This window comes from Bos grunniens, chromosome 26, assembly GCF_055505025.1.
Source record: "Bos grunniens cultivar Pamir isolate PY7600 chromosome 26, Bosgru_T2T1.0, whole genome shotgun sequence".
Lineage (NCBI taxonomy): Eukaryota > Metazoa > Chordata > Mammalia > Artiodactyla > Bovidae > Bos > Bos grunniens.
In genome coordinates, this window is record NC_141190.1 from 22,483,870 (window position 1) to 22,493,151 (window position 9,282).

The 9,282-nt window shown below is 54.5% G+C and overlaps 1 protein-coding gene across 4 annotated transcripts; it reads right to left on the bottom strand.

Annotated features, from left to right (window-relative positions):
- Positions 1-839: 839 nt before the first annotated feature.
- On the bottom strand, positions 840-9,264 carry POLL (DNA polymerase lambda). 4 transcript variants are annotated; one of them, XM_086377346.1, is made up of 11 exons: positions 9,184-9,264; positions 8,858-8,973; positions 7,922-8,062; positions 6,901-7,195; positions 6,577-6,739; positions 6,102-6,207; positions 5,890-6,008; positions 4,962-5,135; positions 4,272-4,400; positions 2,135-2,303; positions 840-1,699 (listed from the first exon to the last, which is right to left on the bottom strand). In XM_086377346.1, exons 1-11 carry the CDS (start codon positions 9,252-9,254, stop codon positions 1,335-1,337), a joined length of 1,848 nt encoding a protein of 615 aa, XP_086233472.1. In that variant the 5' UTR covers positions 9,255-9,264; the 3' UTR covers positions 840-1,334. The 4 variants fall into 4 exon arrangements, with proteins under 4 accessions (XP_086233472.1, XP_086233474.1, XP_086233471.1 ...); XM_086377348.1 differs by lacking the exon at positions 8,858-8,973; XM_086377345.1 differs by having other exon boundaries at positions 5,890-6,207.
- Positions 9,265-9,282: the final 18 nt, after the last annotated feature.

The following is a 9,282-nucleotide window of genomic DNA, read 5'->3' on the forward strand; positions in this document are numbered from 1 at the left end:
TCAGGGCTCTGAGCGAGAGTTGGGCCCATTCTAAGCTTGCTGGGATCCCCTGACTGAGACCAGGCCAATAAACGCCAGCTCTAGGAGTTTGCAATTAGATGCAGGACTCGGGGCCCGCCCCTTCGCTGCTGCACAGCCAACACTCTGGCGGATCCCAACTCTGGCCCAGGCTCCTCGAAGCCACCTTCTCTTGCCTCTGAGCCGTATTACACTTGGTATGCCAAACCTTCCCACCCGACTGCTCCCCTCACCAAATCTTTCCTGTCCTGTAAGCTCCGGCCTCCAAAACCACCCTGATACCCCTAGCTGGCCTCTCCGAGCTGCTCAAACTAAGCCCCTCAGCTCGACTTTCAGTCCTCTACCAGCCTGGCCTTCTGATTCCCACCCGGCACACAGCATCCTCTCTAAAGCAGGTTTAGTTATCCCCAAAGAGAACGGTTTACCCTTTTCAAATAGGCTATTTCCTGCCAAGTTGCCCCTTGCCTCCTCCAGGCAGCACAGCGTTCCCGGACTGTCTCAGCCCTGTCAATGGCACACAGGTCACTTGTTACATTTGAAACTGTTCACTTTCACCGAGCCTTGTTACGTTTGTTCACATCCTTAGGTATTGCCTATTCTAGGACATGCTGATGGGTAGACAGGCCTAATTCCCGGCTCCACGAATCCTCCCTCTTAATGTCCACCCCTACTCCTTTCTGAGTTGTTCAGGAGCTGACTCAGGCCTGGCCCGTTTGGAGAACTGTTAACTTGCCTGGGTTCCCATTCACCTCCAGTCTCTGTCCCTTCCCAGGAGAAAGGCAGGCAGAGGCTACAGCAGCTCACAGACACACCAGGCAGGCTGAATCTCAAGAGCACTTTATTGGGCCCCTGGCCTTCAAATGCTGTCCTCGTTGACCCTGGGGCGCCCCCGCCCCACACTGCCAGCTGCACTGCTAGGGAGGTGGGTGGAGGAAGCATCTCGGAGCGGCTCGTTTGCTCTGAAGGGTCTTGGGTGATGCTGGGCCACAGTATTGTGCCTCTCCCCTGCAGCCCCCATCCCACCCCCAGTAGCTAGACCCTCCTTGGGGTAGAGAAGTGGGGATGCCTGGGCCTCCAAAGCAGGAAGCTGGCCCCAAGCCAGGTACCAGTTCCTGCCTAAAATGGGCAGGGGGCCATGTGCACAACTCTTCGAGGGCAATGGTGAGGTAGACAGGGTAACACCTGACCCTGCTGCAGAGAGCGCCAGGCCATCCTGGGAGCCAGGCTGGCCCTTCCCAAGCCCAGAGGAGCCAGTGGTTGACGCAGTGAGGTTCAGCCTGCTGAGGCTGGCTGAATGGCCAAGAGGGGCAGCCAGGTCACCAGTCCCGCTCGGCGGGTTCTCGGTAGGGCAGGCCTAAGAACCTGAAGACATCCTTCTCAGTGGGGGTGGGCAGCACTTGGCCAGAGCCCACCTTGAGGCCTTGGGCACTGCGGACCACAGCTGTGCTGAGGGCATGCTCTGACAAGCTCATGCCCTTGGTCTTGGCCAGAGCCCGCATGGAGCGGTTGAAGTGGGCAGAGCCGGTGAAGTAGAGCAGGGCGCAAGCGAGCTCGCTGTAGGGAACGACAATGATGTCCAGTCGTCGGTGCCGCCGCCCTGGCCCCGGGAGCTGGCACACACCCAGGTACTTCTGCTGCTGGCCATTCTCCTCGTGGCTCACCAGGTCATCCGTCAGGAACCCTGGCCCAACACAGGAGGGCGCTGGCAGGGTGGGGAGCCAGGGCCTGGGCTGCCCAGCCCAGGGCCGTCTGACCTCCCAGGCCTCTCCTGATTATCCCTGGGTCCTCTGTCCCCAGCTTGTCCATTTATTTGCAGGCTTTCTTCAGGCCTGTGTCCTTTTCTATAGAATATGCATAGTAACTCCTCCTATGGCCCACTCCCACCCGCTACACTGAGGGCATGGAAAGATCCGATGAACCCTTGACCTGTAGCACCTCTGGGAGGTGTGAGGAGCTGATTCATCTCTTCCCTGCAGTGGCTCTGGCCCCAGGGGAGAGGTGGGTTCTGGTGGAGCAGCCTCCCCTGCTTCCTGCCTAGGGGTGGAACTTTGAGGCTCTCTAGCCTGGGGGCCACCTTGCCCCTGCCCACCTGCTCACCTGGGGGTGGGGCTTATACCTTGCTGCCGGAGGCTGTCCAAGAGGCGGCTGAAAACGCCCTGGTGAGAGCGGCCATCCGGGTGGGTAAGCAGCACGTCCATGTCACCACAGGTTGCCTTTCCCCGACGGTATGAACCACATGCCACGCACAGCAGCCCGGGGTTGAGGGCCTGAGCTGCTTTCCGGACCTGGGAGAGGACAGTGAGGAGGGTGAGGGCTGTGGGCCTTCCCTGTCCCAGGAGCCCACACACCCCTTGGGTTCCAAGCCAATCCCTGGATGCAAGGTCCAGCCTGAGAGAGAGCCTCAAGGAACAGAAGAGGAGCTCCATCCACCCTGGGGAGCGTGCCTTGCTGGGACAGAAGAGAAGAAAACGCGCTCACACCACTGGGTGCAGCCTGGGGAGAGATGAGAAGGCTGTGCTCGGATTCTGAGGGAAGCTGTGGCTCTTTCCCTCTAGAGCTCTTCAAGAGCAGACAGACATACCTTCTCTGGGGTCTGCCCCAACCCATACACCCAAGTGTGTGAAGCTCCACTGAGTACAGAGGGCCAGGTGCCAAGGAGCCCTCAGCCAGGTCTTAGCAGCCCCAGGTATCTTTGGATTCAGAGCTAAATGCAGAGTGTGTGAGTTGGGGCTTGAAGCCTGACAGGTGGTTGGCAGGGTGCCCCTAGTCCAGGCCTCTGGGGAGACAGAACCCAGAAATATAATTGCATGTGTAGGGAAGGAAAGGAGAGAGCAAAGAGGGAGGGAAATCTGAGCCAGTGGCTACATCCTTACTTGGAGGAATGGGGCTCGGTGTGGAGGGAGCTGAGGCAGAGGGATCATGGTGCACTGAGTGGGTGGGGCCGAGGGTGGGTGCACTGGGTGGGTTAAGCCCATTAGTCTCCACACCAGAAACACTGAGGCCTTTCATATGCGGATAGCTTCCCAGTCTCTACCGCAGGACACTGAGATTTCTGGGACTTTGGATACTTCAATTCTCCTGACAGGCAGGCTTTGCTAATCCCCTCAACCCCCTTCTTGAGAGTGTGGGAGGAGGCCTAGGATGGATAATCCCATCAAAACCTCCTAAAACTGGAGAACTTAAATGGGGAGAGTGGACCCTTCTGCTCCAGTGGGTTGGGGCTGGAGGCTCGCTGGGGCATTCTCTGTGCCCAGACACCGTGGCTGAGTGACAGACAGGTCATCACTGGCACTAAGGCCCAGTGATGGGTGGACAAAGGCGCTTGCCTGTCCATCCCACACCAGCCTCATAGTCACGTGACTGGGAGAAGAGCTGGAGGGTGATTTTAGCTAAGCTGGGCCAGTCTCCAGGGAGTCCTGCCATATTAGCATCATAGGCCATAGTGAGCAAACCAGTCCCTAACCTTAATGCCAGCTGAACAAATGATACATCTCACCCTAAATGTACCCTAGTCTCCCTCTAATCTAGGTTTTACATGAATTTAACCCCTAACCCAACTGTAAACCAAACCCTAATCTTGGCCAAACCTTATTTCTAGGACAATCATAAATTTTAACGAAAAGCATCCAACACTAAGAAAACTCTACTAATTCAGGTCTAACCTTAACTTGACTCTGGATCTAGCTTTCCTCCAACCCCAAACCTAATCCTACTGGCACTGTGCCTTTACACCAATTCTAACCCAAACCTTGAACCAGCCTTCAGAGGGCTGCAGAAGGTATGTACTTCTGAAAAGAGATATACAACTTTGTGCATTTTTACAGATTGTGGACAGAGAAGAGTCCATGATTTTCATTAGGTTCTCAAAGAAGTTTGTGAGTCAAAAAATGTTAAGAACCTCTGCCCTGATCCACCCTACCCTAGCCCAGTTCAAATCCCAATATCTTCAAGTAGTTCTGACCATAATCCAGCTCTGATCAAGCCCTGACATTAACCCAGTCCTAACACCATCCTAGCACCTAAGCCAGGGCTAACTCTGCCTGATACTGAGACCCCTGCCCCAGAGAGCTAGTGCTGCAACCCTTCCCTACCTAAGCCAACTTGCTCTTTGCCCACTAGTTCCAGTCTCTGGCGGCCCACAGCTTCCTCTGCCTGCTGGGCTCCCCCACTGAGGGATCAGGAGTTCCTGGCTTTGAGCCAGGCCCTGACCCTATAGCAGTGGCTCTCCTTACTGCCCTGGGACACCTGCTTACTGTCTGCTCAATCTCTGCAGCTTCCTCCCTGGGCATGCGGTCTAGGAAGTCATCATAATGCTTCAGGCCAATGGCCTGCTGGGTAGTCAGACAGGCCTGGTTTCGGATGTCTTCTAAGCTCCGGAAACCCTGAAATAAAGAAGCCAGATGGGAAGGCTATGAGGATCCAGAACCAACGAAGAGACAGTGAATAAGCAGACACACAAGGTTTTCATCATCTCTAGACTCCAAGGAAAGCATGAGGCAGGAGCAAGCCCAGGGTCTGTAATCAGTGGGACTTGGGAAAGGCACGGGGCATGGAAGACACACCTCAACCCAGCCCTGCCCCTATCCTAAAACACTCATTCATCATCTCATCAATCTGGGGGTGATTCTGGGCATGGCTGGGTTTGGGAACCACTGTTCTGGATTCTCAGCCCCCAGGTCTGGTCTGCTCAGGAAGGCCCTTGTTTTTCTGGGGGACAGAGAAATATACTTCTTATCTCTGCCTACACCACAGACTAAGCCTCAAAGATACCAAACAGGGTAGTTCTGAGAGCCAAGGGAGGATCTGCATGGGCCCTGGTCCCTTTGAGAAGTGATCCCTCTCTAGTCTGGGTTCATTCTCATCAAAGCATAGGGCGAGAGAAGTGTGGGACAGGAGCTCTAAGATACAGTAAAACTGAAGTGGGGGCTAGGACAGGATGTGACCTGATGGTACCACATTTGGGCAGTCTTGGTTCCAGCTCCCCAGATGTTGGAGAAGAGCTCTAAGACAGGCACGCTTTCGCTGATGTGGTCTAGCTTCCGCAGATGCCCGCTCTCCAGGATCTCGACAATCTTCTCAGCCATCCGCTTTCCAATCCCAGGGATACCAAAGGCCTCCTAGGGGAAGAGGAGGCAGAGGCAGGAAGGAAAGGTGAGAAGGAAGGAAAGGTGAGAAGATGGGAGGAGCAGATTCAGCAGTGGGGAAACTGACTCCTTTAGCAGATGTCTTGAGTGAAAGCCAGTCTGGTTGGTGGGCAACTGATAGCTGTGTAAAGCTTGGGCACAGCTGAAGATGAGAAGTCTGGCTGGAGTGGGCTGAGTAACTTGTCTGCTGGTTCCCAGAGGATGGAGCTCAGCACAGGGAGCAGAGGAAGGGCAGCGGTGATGACACTGGGCAGCATCACCACAGCAGGGGGGCCCGTGTGAGGCTTTACCCTGTATCGGGTCCTGCACTACATGGGTCATCCCTTTGAGTCCTCACGGGAACACTGTGTTTGTTACTATTCTTAGTCCCTTTTTACTCATGAGGAGACTGATGCTCAGAGGATTTGAATAACTGGCTTAAAGTCAGGCAGTTAGTGAATAATGGGAACCAGAATTCAAACCCTGGCCTGTTGATCTTCAGAGACTCAACTTTCAAGCAACTTTTTTATTACGGAAAAACTCGAAAGTAAAAGAGTATACTGAACCCCACAGACCCAACACCCAGCTTTTGTAATTATCAAGATTTTTGCCAAGCTGCTTTCATTAATCTCCCTGTTTTCTTTTGTGAAAGTCCCAGACATCAGAAAATGTTAAGCCCTCCACCTGACCCCCACTACAGAAGACCCCCACCCAGCCCCCCACATGTCCTCCCCTGGCCCCCAGGTACCTGGTAGGAGGTGACAGGCTTGTGGAAGCTCTTCAGGGCATTGATGGCCTTGGCATAGCCCAGGGCCCTCCACTTGTCTCCCTGAACGCTGTAGGCTTTGGCCAGTACTTCCAGCTTCTCTGTGATATGGGGGTTGTGGTTGATTGCCTTCTGGCTTGAAGGCTGTGCACAGACCCACTTATCCAGGCTCTCGGGGGCTGGGCTAGGCTCACCATCTCCCTCAAAGGGGGTGGGGTAGCGGCCGCTGATCAGGGCTTCCAGATCAGCAGCGCTAACCTGGGTCTCTTCCCCGTCACTGGCTTCACCATCAGAGCTGGTCTTGAGATAGGGAAGGAGAAGAGACAGTAAGTTCATGCCGCCCATGAGGAGGGCTCCTTCGAGGTGGGGGCTGAGTTTCCTAGTCAGACCCAAGTATGATGCTGGGTTTTCTGCAACAGACCTGGATCTCCTTAAGTGTGGGGCCGTGTTCCACCTGGCTTCCCCTAGTGCCCAGCCCTAGGATCCCCAGTGAAATGTGGTAGATAGGCAAATACAGGAGTGATGAACGCTGGGAAGAATTAAAAGACTTCTCAATAAAGACAGCCGTCCTCTCTCAGGGGCCTGAAACTTTCTGAACACCAGGCCCTCCCTGTTTCTGTGATCTAGTTCCCAGGAGAAGGGAGCCGTGGGGGCTGGGAGACTCCTGACCTGGGCTTGGATGCTTGCAACCGCATCTGCCCTCCAGGAAGGAGATACAGGTCTGGTGGGAGGTCGGGAAGGAGACAGGGCTGTCCTGGGCTGAGCCTCACCAGCTCCAGGAGGCGTAAAAGAGACTTGGTCTGTCTTGCTGAGCTGTGCTTGATCCAGGTACCTGCAGGATGGTGATGGCAGGTTAAGACACCAGAGTCTCACCACATATCTGTTTCCAATCCTTGTCGACTCTGAAATCTTTTTTTTTTAATGTGTCTAATTAAGACAATGAGAGTTTAATAGCTCAAGAAAACATTTGAGGAAAGACTTGGACCAGCCCACCTCTTGGGGGTGAAGATGCCGAATCCTGCTGTGTCCACCAGCCTTCTCTCCTGCAGGCACGAGCTCAGCCAGGCTGACTTCACCAGCTGAGCACCTGGGGGCAGCTGGGGCAGTCTAAGGAGGCGGAGGGCTCGCTCACAGTCCATGCCTTCATCCACCACAATGTGAGTGACCCCTGGGGCCTGAGCAGGGCATATCTGGCCACCATGCTGGACAATCTGCTTCTCAAAGAGTTCTGCCCGGGCTCTCCCAATGCCGGTGGGCAGAACATGCACCCGCACGGAGCTCAGCCACTCTGTGGAGGGGGCATCCAGACGCCTGCTGTCATACTCAGACATGATCCAAATGAACCCTTCACAGTCCCCTTCCCCCAGTCATTTTCCTCCACCCTGCCTTCTGGGCATTCCACCACAGTATACAGTTAATTTCCTCATGGGCCATCGCCTGATATAACAGGCAAAGATTCTGATACGTCCTGTTCCCTGATGTAACCTAGAACTGTGTCTGGCACATTGCAGGGAGCCTATAAATCACTTCATTTGATCATTTATTCTTTCAACACATATTAATAGACACTTATTATGTATCAGGCACAAGGCACATGCTTTGCTACTATAGTAGGCCTCACAGTCTAATATATTCCCCTCTCCCAACCCAGCCTACCATGTAAGTTTTTGCCATCTATTTGTCACTTTGGCTGCAAAATAGCATAACTCTGGGGACCTGAGAAGGATCCCCTCCCCTCACCAGCAGGCAGCTTCCTAGAGGAAAGGATTGTATCGGTCATTTCCTTAGGGACCAGGGGGTAGTTTCTGATTTATAGAGGCCTCGGCGTGTGGTAGAAGATGAAAGAGCAAGTCACCTGTCGAAGACTGGGGACCAAGTTTAGGACAAGGGAGGTACAAACAAACCTGCAGGCTCTGGGTGGGCAGAGTTAGCTGTCGTATCTGATTCTGGGCATGAAAGATGTAAGAAGCCTGAGGCTCAAGCACATGAGGGCCCTAAGGGTGGGTCCACTCACCTCCTGCTGCTTCTCTGTCTTCCCTCTTGGGAATCTTTGCAAGAGCTGTTGATGATGGATTGGTGTGAATTTTCTTCCGCTTGGGAAATGCCTTCAAGATGCCCTTGGGGTCCATTGAGGTATGGCTGGACCCAAGCCTTTCTGTTGGAAGGTTGATCAGGGCAGTTGTCATGTGCAACCCAGACTTGGGGCTCCCCAACCCCTCTATGAAGGTGGGGTCTCTACTGACAACAGTTTGGGGACAGTAGCCAAGTTCCCAGGAGTCTCACAAAACCCAACTAAACTTGGCTTAGCCTAGCTCTACACATGGACAAAGGAGCCTGGTAGGCTACAATCCATAGGGCCACAAAGAGTCAGACACTACTGAAGTGACTTAGCATGCACAATCACCAGTCTTTCAGAATACTGGGGAAAATAAGAAGAGTGGAAATATCCAGGGAACTTTTGAAGGGGGAACAAATGACATCATGGGCTTCCCTGGTGGCTCAGATGGTAAAGAATCTGCCTGCAATGTGGGAGACGGGAGTTTGATCCTCGGGTCCGGAAGATCCCCAGAAGGGAATGGCTATCCACTTCTTCCCCTGAGAATTCCATGGACAGAAAAGCCCGATGGGCTACAGTCCATGGGGTCCAAGGAGTCAGACAGGACTCAGCGACTCCCACTTTCACTTTCAAAGGGTATCATTCCTCAGGGGGCTGCTTTGAAGATTAACTGTGCAGTATCTGCTCCTGCTGCATTCCACTTCCAAAAAGCTTTACGAAAATGGGATACCAGACTAGGAACCGGCTCCATCTTTAGGGAGTGGGGATTGGTGGTGGGGGCGAGGGGGAACCTGTTTATCTTTCTCTACCCGCATCACAGGCCCGCAGAGGAAAACGGGGAGGGTTGGGGTGGCTGGTGGAGTTTAGGGAGCCGGGGTGAGGAACGCCCTGCACCTGCTCTGGTCTTGGACCTCTCGGCACCGGAACGCGCAGGTCCGCAGCTGCAGGGAGACGCACGACTGCAGCAGGTGTGGGGCGCCTTCCGGGACTGTGGAGTCTTGGCCTCACAGCTGGGGGTGGAGAAGACGCTGGCAGGTGTGAGGCACCCGCCGCGTACCGCAGCTGCCGCGCGCCAGGGACTCCCTGGGTGGGGCTAGGGGAGCGCTGGACTGTCCGGATCCTGTCCTGAGGATTCCTCCCCACTCCCCAGATTTGGTACAGAATAGGGTCAACTCCGGACCCGACGGGTCACCGGGGATGGACAGGCATAAACTACTTACCAGAGCAGCCAATGAGAGCAGACGGAGGGCGCGGGGTTCGCGGGGTGGGAACAGGCCAATGCCCAGAACATCTTCCGGGTCATCCGGAAGTGACCCTGG